We start from the raw sequence: 14269 nt of genomic DNA, 5'->3' as shown, positions 1-14269 counted from the left end.
CTAGCATCTTAAACCATCTAAAGAAAAACAAGCATCTTAATCATATTAAACTTCCAGTCAACTTTATGGAATAGCAAAGATCAGAACTGAATGGGGAAGGTAAATGGACTCACTCAATTCATTGGGCAGGTCTTCTGAGGGTCCCAACAAACCCTTTTAGCCAAACTTGGGAAGTACAGGTCTAACCAATCATAGGAAGAATAAGTATATCAATAGAAACACGTTGTTGAAGAGTCATTTTTCAATAATTTACTATCAAATGGAGAGAGGATATTGCCCATTGCGAGTGGATACAATAAATGATTAAATGATGCAACAGCGCATGTGTTTTGTAGCTTTCAAATAAGAAGAAACTGTCTTTTCAGAAGCTGACTAGCTCCAAAAATACCTGTCAGGCTGTGGAACAGTTCAAATTCATTTTTAAGGTGGATCCTGCCATTCATTTCTTTATAGAAGGAGTGCAAGCATGTTGATGTACTAGCTTAATACCATCCCTAGTGTAAGAAAAACTTCACCCGTGCATGACCCATCAACAGACATTCCTTATGAATGTTTCTTTCCCTCCTTCAAAGAAAAGGGAACGTCTGCTTTGACTGTTGCAATAAGGTACTACGGCTGAGAAAAACAGCAAAAGTCCAAAGATGCAGAGCCATGACAAAAGGAAAAAAAAAAAAAGCATAGCAGGTATCTCCTAAGACAAAAATAATAACTGCTGGCATCCACAATTAGAAGTGCCCAGTGAAAGCCTGACTCCAGACGATCATTTTCAGCTGTAATTGCAAGAACAAAAGTCAACCATCACCAAAAGATGGTTGGGTTGTTTGGGTTGTTTTTTGTTTGTTTTTGACATACAAAGGAAACACAACTGTAAGCACAGAACTGTACTTTCCTTTGTTAAAAAAAGAAATCCACTCTTTCCATTTAGCACTAGTCACATGCTTGTAGAATAAGATCTGCCATTTTCTGTAATCCTTAGTGAATTATTTCATTACCTCTGAAGCCTCTGCACAAGGTGTGACACCATGTTATCTGCAATGCCTGGAGAAGCCTCTTCAGCTAAATAAATCGCCTTTCTCAGTTCTTCTATGGAATCTGTGTTACCACCACATACTTCACTTTTCTCTTTCAACTGAAAGAAAAAAAGGAAGTGATACATTAATAATATATTCATAATATTTCCATAAACAATGTAACGCAAAATCTTGCTAGAAAGTGACTGCTAGTGTTCACAGTGTCAAGATTCGACTTTCATTATACACCCTCACATCCTGAAGACCTTTTTCTTCCTGAAGTTAATCTATGCAGTAGTTATTTGGGTGTCATTCATCCTCGCAAGATTTCAATCATTCATATATCCCTTTCATTCAAAATTCATGACACCACCCCACAGAACACGCACTGTTTGGCTGAAGCTGCTTGGTTTCAAGATGTGTTGCTTACACATGCACTTTTGTATATATCTTATACACCTACAGGTTATACTTAAACACTGAGAGAACATTTGTGTGAGCACTGTTAGAAAATGTTTTCACTGTCAACATGTATAACAGAAAATCCTGAGTGCTCTCATCTCCCTGAAACAAAAGATCCCACAATCAGACAGGAACTGGGGGTCTGAGAGAGAAGGTCTCAGTGCTCAGCTTATGTAGGAGCTGGTATAAGGTGCAGAGTACGAATGGTAAAATAATTTCTTGGAACTCCCTAAAGAGCTTTCAAAAATCTTATCAGGGTCTGGGCTTCCTTAGAAGAAGGCGTCATTTTACTAGCATTAAGGGTGAAAGAAGGCATGGTCGTCTTTCAGGGACTGGGCTTTCCCCAGCAGGTTGGATGTCTGCATTTACAAGTATCTCTCCGCTTTCATCACTACAGCAGTTGTCAAGAGGTGCTTTGCATCATCCTCTTAAATCAACGTTATTCCTTAGAGGGGAAAAAAATGGTGGAAAAAATACTCCAGAAGGAGGCTGACTGCATATAAGTGCTTTGGACCAAAGGGTATCAGAGTTGTTTATACAGAACTGAAGAACAGTGGAACTATTTCTCTAGAAATTATTCAATTGGTTTAAGAGAACCCTGGGAATGCTGGAGCTGGTCTGCAAAAAAAAAAAAAAAAAATACACATGAGCATGCATGGATGTGCATGCCAGTAATGAAGAAAGCGTCAACACATGGAAACTTTGCACCATTTTCTGGGATGTAATTTGTGCATGCACACACTTTTGGCCCTGGTCAAGCATGGGTTTGGTTACACGGAATAAGCACGATCCCCATCAATCAGCAGAAAGCAGACTTAACGTGTCAGGACACCTTGTGGAGTTTGGTATTAACACAAGACATTCCAGAGGGAGCAAAGTAGCAATGAAGTACTTCAGAGGTGTCCAGTGAGAAGAGACATCTTCTCAAGCATTAAAGTGGCCTTTCAGGACTTTATGAAGTAGACTTTCAACAGCTGTCAGCAACTACAGCTCAGGAGGTGCCATCAGCACTGAGGAAAAGCTCTTACTTAAGAGGAATCTGAATCTTGCAAGGGAAAACAGGAAATAGTCATCGTTCTGGTTCCACGTTTAGCGATGGCTTATAGGAAAGATGTTAGGGCACCCTTCTGAAAACAACACAGATCTGGAGGTTTTAAAGCATGTGGCTGGGACCACAGGGAATCATGAGGGCACCACCTGTATGACAACCGGCATACAATGGAAGCAGGAGCAAGGCTTCCGCACTCTGCTTTGGCTGCTGCTTGTGTTCTCTCTTCATTGCATCCAGGATGCTCAAGAAAGAGATCTTGCATACAAAGCGCAGGTAAAGGGAAGACACAAATGCCTTTTTTCCCCACTTAGTCTAAACTGGGAAATCACAGCATGAGGACAGGATGATCAAGGTAGAAAATAGTTAGGAACATCACAACAAAGAATACTTTCAGATCTGCCTCAGAAAGGAACCCAGAACGGGTCACAGCATACAGTTCAGAGCAAGCATCCTCCGATACAGAGGAAGGAACCACATCAGGGTGGTAGCTGGTCACTGAAGGTAACAGATAACTGACAAGCATGACTTTATTCATTCCCAGGGGTTTTTTGTTTTGTTTTTAAATAACAGCTTTGCTTAGGTGCACCAAGCTTCAGATTCCTACTAGCACCAGAGGCAGGGCCCAATAGTTGAACAAACCTCTCCAGTCACAGCTCCTGATTAAGTTGTACCAGAGTTCAACTGAAAAGGGTTTTTACATCTACAGTCTTCTATGTCAAAAGCTTTGAAGACACCATGTTGACAAAAAGCTCTATATACCTAGTTTTGTTCTTTTGGGGGGAGTTCCGTGGTAACTCATTAATTTATCTGGCAATAATTCCTGAAGGTGCAGCTGTGTCTTCGCTAAACAAATGGAACCCTGATATATAGCACGCTGCTTCTTCCAGAAAGCAGAGAGTTGCCATGCCCTTAAGAAAAAGGAAACCCTGCAGCGAAATTCTGGAGCAGTTTGGGAAAGTTGTGGCTATCCACCAGAAGCTGCATGAAAGAGGAGTCTGAAGCATGAACCAACAGCAGACACCAGACTAAGACTTCTCCCACTGCACGAACAAGTGTTTGAGGAAGAACTTTTCTGTAGCTTCTACACACTGAGGACATGGAAGCAGATGGCAGTCTTAAGGACTACTGTGACAACAAGCAGCAATAAAAAGAATGGCCTTGAAAACAAGAATGGCAAGCAAGAAAGGGAAAAGAAAAAGAGAGCAACTAGTTAGCAATACCATGGGAAGGAAGAACCCAGAGATCTCCAGAAGACACGTAAGAAAAGGCATGGTGGAGAGAAAGTGAAAATAGAGAAAGGATAAAAATGGAGGAGGGACTGGGGAAAATAGTGGATGTAAGACCCACATCGTGCTTGACAGGGGGGAGGAAGGAAGAAGACCTAAAGGAGATGCAGAGCAACAAGAAAAATATTTGGGTGATGGGAAAGTAGGGAGTATCCTTCCTGAGCAGCATGCAAAACTCTATAATAACCTACTGAATCATGATTTCATTCATTAGAACAAAATTAAGACAACTTTTTTCACTAGAACAACTTTATTTCTGTAATGGTTACAATGGTTGAAAGCATTATTTAAATAAAATCTTTCATAGCAAAGATAGGGCGAGAGGGCAGGGGGTTTTTTGTTTGTTTTACTTGTTTTTAAGATAAGAGTTCTATCAACGCTTGTAAATAATCACATATAAATAAATATCTTCCCCTTCATATTATTTTTATTTATCTTAGTATTTGGAAAAACAAATATAAAGCAATATAAAATTCAGAATGGAAACAAAATACAGTTTTCAATCTGAAATTCAAAAGTTAAATTCTTCCTGGGCTGGGCTGCAGCCAAATATTGGAACAGTGAAAAGCTTAAATTTTGTAACAGATAAAATGATACATAAAATAGTAAAGAGATAAAGCAGTGTCAAAATAAAAAATAAATAGGAATGCTCTAATCCAAATATTTACTTACCTTTCAATTTTTCATATTCATTGTTTTCAGCTGTTAGCTTGCAAGCATGCTATTGCTTTAGTATGGGTGATGTTGCTACAATGTTTAAGTACCACTGCTGGAAGCTAAACTAAGATCTTCACTGACCCACATGAAAGCAACCGCTACAGGTAAAACTAACACAGTAAGTTCTAAATGGGTTGTAGAAACCTTTGTAGAAACCCTTTCATCCTTTTTTTTTCAGAGATATAAATCACAGAATTGCTTAAGCTTTAAAGCAATAACTCACCTCTGCAAATAAAGGCGATATAACTGTAGACAGGCATTGGGATAGAGGCCTCTTTGGGATGTCCTTTTCCTTAGGAAAAAAAACAAACAAAATTTGGAACAATTTAATTTCTGAAAAGAAGCATCTTCATTGCATTCTGTTTCTAATCAGTGGGGAAAAAAATAGTTCCAACATGCCACGCTTCATGAAAAATGTGTTTCTATGTATATACGAATATGTAAATCATCTTGCAACACAGTGCTTTATTCCAAAGCACTGCGGAGAATGGAGGCTGAATTGAAGTTTAAGGCTCTAGCACTCAAATATCTGCAAACTCAAAATTAGGAAGAAAAAAAAATCCTACCAAGCGTTCACCAAATCATACACATGCTGATATTTACAAAAAGTTTTACAATTTAAATGCTTTCAGAGTCATAAAAAAATAGACTTGTGAAAAATACTAAATCACCCCACTAAATTATTATAGCAATAATTATGTCCTTCTACAATACAATCAACACTTCGAGCACCTTATTTCTTTGAAACTCCAAAGGCTGGGCTGCTCCGTTCTCTAGATTCTTGGGGTCCTTTTCTCTTATTGTAAAGATCCATTCTCCTGAATCACTCCCACCTGAAGCCTGGCCATCTGGTTCACTGTGAGGAAAGGAAAAAAAAAAAGGATTATTGTTCATGTTCCTTCAACTTAAAACTTCCACTCAAGACCAAAATCAGGATTCTGTTGTACAAACCAATGAAAATAAAGACAGTTGTGAAAAGTAATACAACTTATCTTTTGGGGAAATTAATGGCTTTTATAATAGAAAATACTACGATACTTCACTAAATGCTAAATTAACTTCAAAAAGAAATAGAGACATCAGAAGATTGAAAATAACTTCCCAAGTTACATCAAAAAACAACAGGAAGTGTATTATTTCTATGTGAAATTGTCTTTAGCGTAGTATCTCAAATAGCTAACAGAAGACAGGGAAAAAAAACAGAAGAAATAATCCACTTTTTTGCCTAGAAAAACAGTTAAGACAATAGCTTAGAATATCGTTGTAGAAGTCCCACAGGACACTTGGTCACATGGCCAATGTCTCTACGTCCAGGCGGAGGCCAGTGATGAGCGGTGTCCCTCAGGGGTCTGTCTTGGCACCGGTGCTGTTTAATATCTTTATCAGTGACATAGGCAGTGGGACCGAGTGCACCCTCAGCAAGTTTCCAGATGACACCAAGCTGAGTTAATAGAGCCGAAGGAAGGGATGCCATCCAAAGGGACGTGGACAAGCTTGAGAAGTGGGCGCAAGTGAACCTCACGAGGTTCAACAAAGGTGCAGCACCTGGGTCGGGGTGATCCAAGACCTGAGCACAGGCTGGGAGAAGAACTCACTGAGAGCAGCCCTGCGGAGAAGGACGTGGGGGTGCTGGTGGACAAAAAGCTCGGCACGAGCCAGCAGCGTGTGCCTGCAGCCCAGCAGCCAACTGCGTCCTGGGCTGCACCACCAGAGGGGTGGCCAGCAGGGGAGGGAGGGGATCGTGCCCCTCTGCTCTGCCCTGGTCAGGCCCCGCCTGGAGTGCTGCGTCCGGGGCTGGGGCCCCAGCACAAGGAGGGCGTGGGGCTGTGAGAGAGGGTCCAGAGGAGGTCCAGAAAGATGCTCAGAGGGCTGGAGCGCCTCTCCTGTGGAGACAGGCTGAGGGAGCTGGGGGTGTTCAGACCAGAGATAAGAGGACTCTGGGGAGAGTTTACTGCAGCCTTTTAGTTCTTCACAAAGCTTACAGAAAAGACGAAGGGTGACTTTTTACACAGGCAGATAGTGATATGACAAGGCGGAATGATTTTAAACCAAAAGAGGGAAGATTTGATTAGAGGTTAGGAGGAAATTCTTCACTGTGAGGGTGGTGAGGCCCTGGCACAGGCTGCCCAGAGAAGCTGTGGATGCCCCATTCCCGGAGGTGTTCGAGGCCAGGCTGGATGGGGCTTTGGGCAGCCTGGTCAAGTAGGTGGCATCCCTGCTCATGGCGGGGGGCTGGAACTGGGTAATCTTTAGGGTCCCTTCCAACCCAAACCAATCTATGATTCTGCGATGCCTTGCTAATTGAGGTTGGGGATGAACTGACTGATTTCTTCCTGATTCAAAATATTCAGCTAAAAAAAGTAGGGACACAGCATGGATTTAACATATTATATTGCCAGAAATAAATCTTTTGCCACATTTTTTTGTGGATGGCGTTGTAAACTAGTTTTTTTCTTTAACTCCTGGAAATTCAAGAGAAAAATAATATTTATGCTGAGAAAAACCCTTCACGGTGTTACATTTCACTTTGCTCTATAATAAATCTCCTTCTCTAAGCTCATTTCTTTATGAGCTGTGAATTAGAGTGATCTCCAAGAAAACCACCAATTAGAATAGCATCTTGTGGATACTGTATGAAAAGTATTTATAGTGCCCTACCAAGCCAAAAAGCATATGATCAGCATAAGAAAATCCTTCAGCATCTCTGCCTGAAGTCACATAGAACTGTCTGTCATGGAAAGAGGCAGATCTGCTTTCCATCCATGCATTAGCTCTGGTGAGCTGATCGATTTGGAGAGTTAGCACTCCATTGGATCAGCACGTCAAATCAATTCACCCTTTTATCACATCTAATACAAGGGCTGCTGTGGAAGCAGAGGGGAAAACAGGCTCAGAGATTATGCTAAATTGTGTCATAAGCACTCAGCAACCATTTCGGTTCCAAATCCCCATTATCATAGGAGCATTATACCACTAACCCTCTCTTACATAGAAGGATATGCTGCTGCTTGCTTACTGCAGGTAGCCAAAAAGAAAGCCAGCCTGCCACCAAGGAGACAACTCCTCTCCTTACATGGCCGCATGCACGCACAGCACAGTGCACAGGTACACTGCTAGCTGGTTGTGCAGGGTGAGGCCTAACTTTTGCTCACAGGACAGAAGCACAGCTGGCCTTCTGTCTAGAAACGACCCTAGACCTTACATAAAAGAGAAGATAGTAAAGAATGGGCCAGGACAATTATTTTCAGTGGTTATTTGCATAAAATCCCTTACAACACTGAAATTAAGATTTCATTAGCTTACCAAGGCTGCTAACCTGAAAATCTGTAAATAAATAACAGAACATAGGAACATATGTGGTAGAAATAACTACTTGCCTCTCTATTTACAAAGAATATTTTACAAATTTGTCAGACTTACGTATCTGAGTCATCAGAGCTGGAGTCATCGTGACTTTGTTCAGATTTCCACCTCTTGTGCCTATCAATAAGCTCAGTCAGGTAGGAAGTTTTCTTTGCATTTCGTAAAATAAATTTGTGTTTTAAGAGTTCCTTTGCAGTAGGTCTCTAAATAAAAAAAAGTATATGAAAGTGTTAAAATGACTCACTATAAAAAGGTTAAGAAAACCAGGCCAATCTTGATGCAAATAAGTATTTATAAAGACATACAGTATACACAAATAAAAATTAAGATGCTGGTGAATATGCTGCCCCACTCCATAAATGCTGAATTATACTACTTCCTATGTAGAGACTTATGATAAAACTTTACAGAAGTGCCAAAACAATATATTAAATTAATTTCCTTTGACATTCAAATGCAGTGGAGCCTGGGGTTATCATTCACAGCAGGGTTTTCCAACATCCCTACAGTTATTAGAACTGTTGCCTCCACTTTAAAGCTTTCTGAAGAGTTTACATAGTGCTTTACTAACCTAGCTCTTAAACCTCATATATAAAAACAAATACTCACAAGAAAATCTCTCCCTTTTAAACCAGTTTCTGCACTAAGGTTAGGCACAGCAAAAGTATGTTTGCCTCCTTAAAAAACTGTAATTATTTGTTGAAGGATTTCTCAGTTTTCAACTTTACTCTGAATCCCGTCTGTAATATATATACATACATATATATATAAATGTATGTATAAATCTTTTGATAAAATCTGATCAAGTTTATCTGTGGGTGGGCTATTTCCTTACCTGTCCTACTCTGCCTGTGCATCTCAAAATGCTTTGTCCAATTTGAAAGAGTAACTTCTGCATGAAGTAAGCTTACAGTTCATTCATTTTTTAAAAAACAGAGTGGTAAAGAAATACTGTTGTTATCAGTAAAGGAAAAAGTAACTGAACCTTAAAAGGGCAAGTTGCAAATTCCAGTTAATCTTTCCCTATAAGTCACTAATAGGGATTCCCCCTTTAAACTCCTGTAAACGTTTTTTTCCATAGAGAATTCATATAAATCAGTCAAGTTCTTTATGACATATTGAAAAACAGTCGAAACTCACAAAGCTTGGGTCCTTGTTCAAGCAGGCCTCTACAAATTCTTTGAGGGATTTACTGAAGTTTCCTTCCAACGTTGGTGGATTGTTCTTAGGAATGAGGAACAAAACCTTCATCGGATGTAATTCTGAATGAGGTGGTTCTCCTTTCGCAAGTTCTATAGCTGTTATGCCTAATGACCAGATATCTGCCTGTAAGAAATAATCATTTTAAGATGAAGTTGGAGAAAGAAGAAAATGTTGCTAGCAAAGGTAGATTTTAAAACTTTACTGTAAATCACTTCATATGTAAATTGTTCTTATTAACATAGTCTGATTATGTGGTTAACCACATAAAACAAAGGATAGAGAGTTCATCAGTTGTTTTTACTCTACTGCATAAAGCAGTTCTAGTAAGAGTTTGAAAACTTTTAAACATTCAAAATCAGTTATAACTAACAAATCTTTTTAAAATAATGTTAGAGTTGTTATAAACTAGCACTTTGCCAACTATATTCAAGTTTACTATTTATGTATGAGGCAGGACTCAACAGGGTGATAAAGATGTCATAACATGCAGAAAACACTTTTATTCAATAAGCATTCGCCAGGACATCTACAAGAAATTGAATAAATTAGAATATAATTTTCCTGGGGTTTAAAACTGCCTCATGTATCATTCTTTTCACAGACTAGTGAAACACAATCTAGAACAATATCATGCAATTTTTTCACCCCAATATTTTAACCAGTTAAGTACTTGGTCCAAGTAGCTTCTGAAACATGGGAAGTGTTTTTCTACCAGATCTGCTTTGTAAACCTCCTGAAAGACATGTCTTGTAGGCCAAGAAAGCCTGCTGTAAATGAAACCTCTCTAAAGTCATGCTCATAAAAAATGCCAATCCAAAGGCTTACTGACAAGTTAGAGGGACAAGTCAAATAACGCTGCGGAGATCAATGCTAGATCCGGTACCATTTAATTTCAGTGATGAGTTGGATTCACGTTTTTACTGGATGTCACAACATGCAGACTCTTGTTTTAATGTAGATATATTTGTTTCATAGATTTTCATCATCAAAATGGACTATTCCTTCCAGGAAATGTAGTCTCCCTAGCTCCAAACCCTACTGTCAAATCTGCCCGAAGTAACGCATCCTAATACCTTACGTTCTGGTGAAATAGCACATTGGGTTTACGTGGCAAGGCTTTGGTAGCGAGGAGCTACCAAAGATCTCTGTTCCAAACAAGGACAAGGTATCAATTAAGTACATTCAAGTTTTGGTTTTCAAGATCTATTTCCAGGTACTGGATAGAGTAGAGAATTAATTTATCACTACTGTCCTTATTATGTGACCCTCTAATCCACTCTGTCTCTGCTCAGTTGGTATCCCAGGTTCTCTCTGACCAACTCACACAGGACTACAGGCTGATAGCTACATAGCATTACTAAAAACAGACTCCTCCTTCCTTGTTCAGACAGTATTCTATTATTAAGAGTGTAGTTACTTAATTTTGTAAGTCAACACGGAAAAAAATCTAAGTTAATTAGCATACCATTGAATTTATGAAATGATGCCTTGTTAGCCCATGTCACAGAACCACCATCTCACACTGAATGCAGAGGATTATATATGTAAATGAGCTTTGAGTTCAACTTAGCTGATAATGCTGTTATTAAGATAAGTTCTCCTCAATTCTGAGTATAATTGTGAGTACATTTCCTCTGGTAGGAAAGCTTTTTCTTGGTTATGAAAGAAAAATGTCACCTGTGAAGAAGGTTCTTTGTATTAGCAACTGAGAGTTATTATTTCCACTTCCTTCTGAATCTCAGTTCCTCAAGAAAAATGTGTTAAAGCTATATAAATCAGTAATTTTCTTCTGCCAGACTTTCAGTCACAGACGAAGCATGTATGTTTATGTACAAAAATCAAGTTCATATATGTTTATGCATGCACGAACACTTCGTTTTTTTCCCCTCACGTATTTATAACCCTCTACTGTTAATGACCTTCCTCCACAAAAAATGAAAAATAAAATCCAATGTCTTTTACCTTTGAATCATATGCAGATTGCTTTATGACTTCGGGTGCCATCCAAAATGGTGTTCCCACAAAGGTATTCCTCTTTATTTGTGTATCTGTTAGTTGTCCTGCTACTCCAAAATCTGCCAGTTTTACTTCTCCTTGTTCAGAAAGCAATACATTAGCCGCTAGAATAAGGAAGAGGAAATAGTGTTAGAAGAGCTCATGCAGTATAAATGAAGACTCTTGCAAAATCACATCTCTTAATTTCAACTATCATGATACAAATAAAAACGATTTACCTTTAATATCTCTGTGGATTTTCTTTTCTGAATGTAAGTAATCAAGTCCTTTGAGTATCTCCCTCAGTATTGTGGCAATCTGGGTTTCATCAAGGGAGCCAGGTTCTAACTAGGAGACAAAAGAAATATTTATGTCTGTGTATAAAAGGAGAAATAGAAAGACCAGAAATAGAACTGTGAGCATGAAAGAAATCTTTCTGCCACACCTCAAAACTTCCTGTTTGCTAACTTTGTAACACAAGATACAATCCACAATACCCTCAAGAAAATACATAGTTTTAAACTAAGTTGTCTTGTGAGGAACAAATATTTAAGTTACCTACAATGCTTTTAAAAGTTTGTTAAATGCTCCATAAAGACACAATTTCAAGTTATCAAGTTATTGCTTTGTGGTCAATTCACAGATATACACAGTCTTTGAAAAGCATTTACATTATAATCTTCTTATTAAGGTTACAATGAATTTGGATGTGCAAGCCTACAGGCCCCATATGGACCCGAATCTCAAAGCCTGAGAAGGAAACAAATGCATTTCAGGTGCCACATCAGCCATCTTACCCAACATTACTATGTCAGATGAGATTTTGTGAAGCTCCCCAACACACATCTCAAAACTCTAGGCTGACAAAGCCCTGTCTGTTTAAAAAGTTACTTTTTCCACATAAAATTGAAGGTATGAGTCTGCAAATCATTAGAATGAGCAGTTCTGAGTAATTTCATTCTGAGAAGAGACAGCAGGGGGAGGATATCTCACAGCTCTCTACATTTGAGACGAATTCTGCAACTGAGTGTGCCACTAACTTTAAAGTGATAGAGGAAAGGTCACTACCTGAAACAGGCTTCCTAACCAGTAAGGGCATTTTGAGAGGAACTCAGACTTGGAGAACAATATTGAAAATACTCTCAAGAAGGGGTGCAGAGCAGGACGCGTCGATCTCTGCTCTCTGGGGACAGCGACAGGACCCGAGGGAACAGCATGGAGCTGGGACAGGGGAGGGTCAGGCTGGGGGTTAGGGAAAGGTTCTGCACCCAGAGGGTGGTCGGGCACTGGGACGGGCCCCCCAGGGCAGTGGTCACAGCACCGAGCCTGATGGAGTTAAAGTGCTTGGACAATGCTCTCAGACACATGGTCTGATTTTTGGCTGGTCCTGTGTGGAGCCAGGAGTTGCACTCGATGACCCTCGTGGGTCCCTTCCAACTCAGGATATCCTACGATTCTACTCCAGTATTCTAGGCTACCCCACAAGAACTGCCACTGAAAAACGTTTCAGATAAAAATAAAATACTACATCCATCAGAAATCCTCACCTAGTAAGCAGGAAAAGAGGTAAGATTTCAGCTAATCCCAACAACGTGTTATTTATTTTTAATCTTTGTAGCCTTGCTTTCAACTTTTTTTTGCTTTTCTCTAGCTTTGAAAACATCCTCATAAATTGTTCATCTCAGCATTGATATTATCTCAGTAAAACTAACATTCTGTTCTTATGAGAGCACCAAATAGGCATATACGTGCTGCTGCCACTCCCTGAAGCCCAGAAGACATTCTCAAGGCTTTGCTAGGCTGCAAATGCCAGTTCAAGACTTGGCGACCACGACGCATTACATCTAACAGTGGGAACTCTTCTGTCAGATGTTAGCTTACCCAAATGAGCAGAAAGTTGTGAAAACAGGCTGTGACTTAGAATACTGGTGCCTCTACCTTCACCACAAGCCTATTAAAACTGAGAGCCAACGTGCGTGTAATTGCTTTAAGTGCACTTTCTCTTGCAAGGTGTGACTTTGAAAATAGCCTGTGTATTCAAGCACAGAAGGCACCAGGCTAGTAAGTCATGCATACACTTCAACCACGGAATTTGAGGCCCCCGTGCAGCCTTGCTTTGTGTAGAAGCAAGACAAAGTGTGCCAATTCTCATGCTGGATTCCAGCTGAGAACCATAATGTACATGTTAGAGGTAGGAAAACATGCAGCAGGACATGAATTCAAAGTGCTTTTCTGTCAGAACAAAACTATCACAACAACCAACAAACTTCTTTTCTAGCATATTTTTATTAGGAACATTATATATTTCTACATAACCATAGAATTCCTTCCTAGAGGATATGGAAACTAAAGGTATAAATGGGTTCAAAAAGGTAATCCCAATTAAAGTATAGCAGCTCAACTGCAGGAAGTCTGCGTTTACCAGCCCCTCCTCTCATTCTCAGGATGTCAGCAGCAGACTGCCACACAGGCATTTACACTTCTACTCTTTCTTCAAGCATTTATTAGTTGCCCCAGGTGAGAACAACAAACTGTGCTGCAGACAGTCCGTCTCAGTTGGTATGACAATTTGCACGTACTCAAAACATGCATTCTCATTTTTATAGTATTATTATTTTCAAAATCCACAATAAATACAATACTCCATGTGATTTTTCATTTTTCAGATGGCTGAAGTGAATTGCCAGCATCCAGTCCAGGAAAATGTAATCTACATTGAACCTTTTGAATTATGATTCAAAACTGGGCAATTATTTTGTCAATTTACCTGGTGCAATTAACCTAGTCTTTCAAACATATTGAACTATCTCTGTAACCATTCTTTGGTAAGCAGATCTCCTTGCAGGTTTAGATACAGCATTCTTTGAGGGAGAAGAGAAATGGAATGGATACGGTTCACTAAATTTGCAATTTATAAGGTTGTGCTTTTTTTCCTCTTCTTTCTTAACACAACCAGGGAGAATTGTGTTAGGAGAATTATGAGACAGAAAATACTGTTTTCAGCCTTTAGTGTTCTCGGGTTGACTGAAGATCAGCATTCAAAAATGTTTATATCCTGCTTCCAATATTAGGTTGCTTAGTTCCCTACCATCTCTATAAATAATCAGTCATGCCTCATGGAAAATAATATTTTCCTGGCACTGACAAGCATTTTTTTCTCCTTTACTGGAATATCCAAATTA

The 14269-nt window shown here is 39.4% G+C and overlaps 1 protein-coding gene across 4 annotated transcripts in view; it reads right to left on the bottom strand.

Annotated features, from left to right (window-relative positions):
- The window catches only part of STK24 (serine/threonine kinase 24), a 54797-nt gene that overhangs the window by 4243 nt on the left and 36285 nt on the right, over positions 1-14269 (bottom strand). For all 4 annotated transcript variants that reach the window (XR_014589060.1, XM_083851807.1, XM_083851805.1 and 1 more), the window contains 7 exons: positions 11327-11435; positions 11055-11212; positions 9030-9215; positions 7947-8092; positions 5259-5382; positions 4750-4818; positions 993-1129 (listed from right to left, as the gene is read on the bottom strand). Coding sequence is in view for 3 of the 4 variants with exons in the window: in XM_083851807.1 (XP_083707933.1) it covers positions 993-1129; positions 4750-4818; positions 5259-5382; positions 7947-8092; positions 9030-9215; positions 11055-11212; positions 11327-11435 (929 nt within the window). In the remaining variant the exon portion in view is untranslated. The remainder of the gene's footprint in view (positions 1-992; positions 1130-4749; positions 4819-5258; positions 5383-7946; positions 8093-9029; positions 9216-11054; positions 11213-11326; positions 11436-14269) is intronic.

Source organism: Anser anser (assembly GCF_964211835.1).
Source record: "Anser anser genome assembly, chromosome: 1".
Classification (NCBI taxonomy): Eukaryota; Metazoa; Chordata; class Aves; order Anseriformes; family Anatidae; genus Anser; species Anser anser.
The sequence above is the reverse complement of the archived record's forward strand: the minus strand, read 5'-3'. Positions and strand labels throughout refer to the sequence as shown.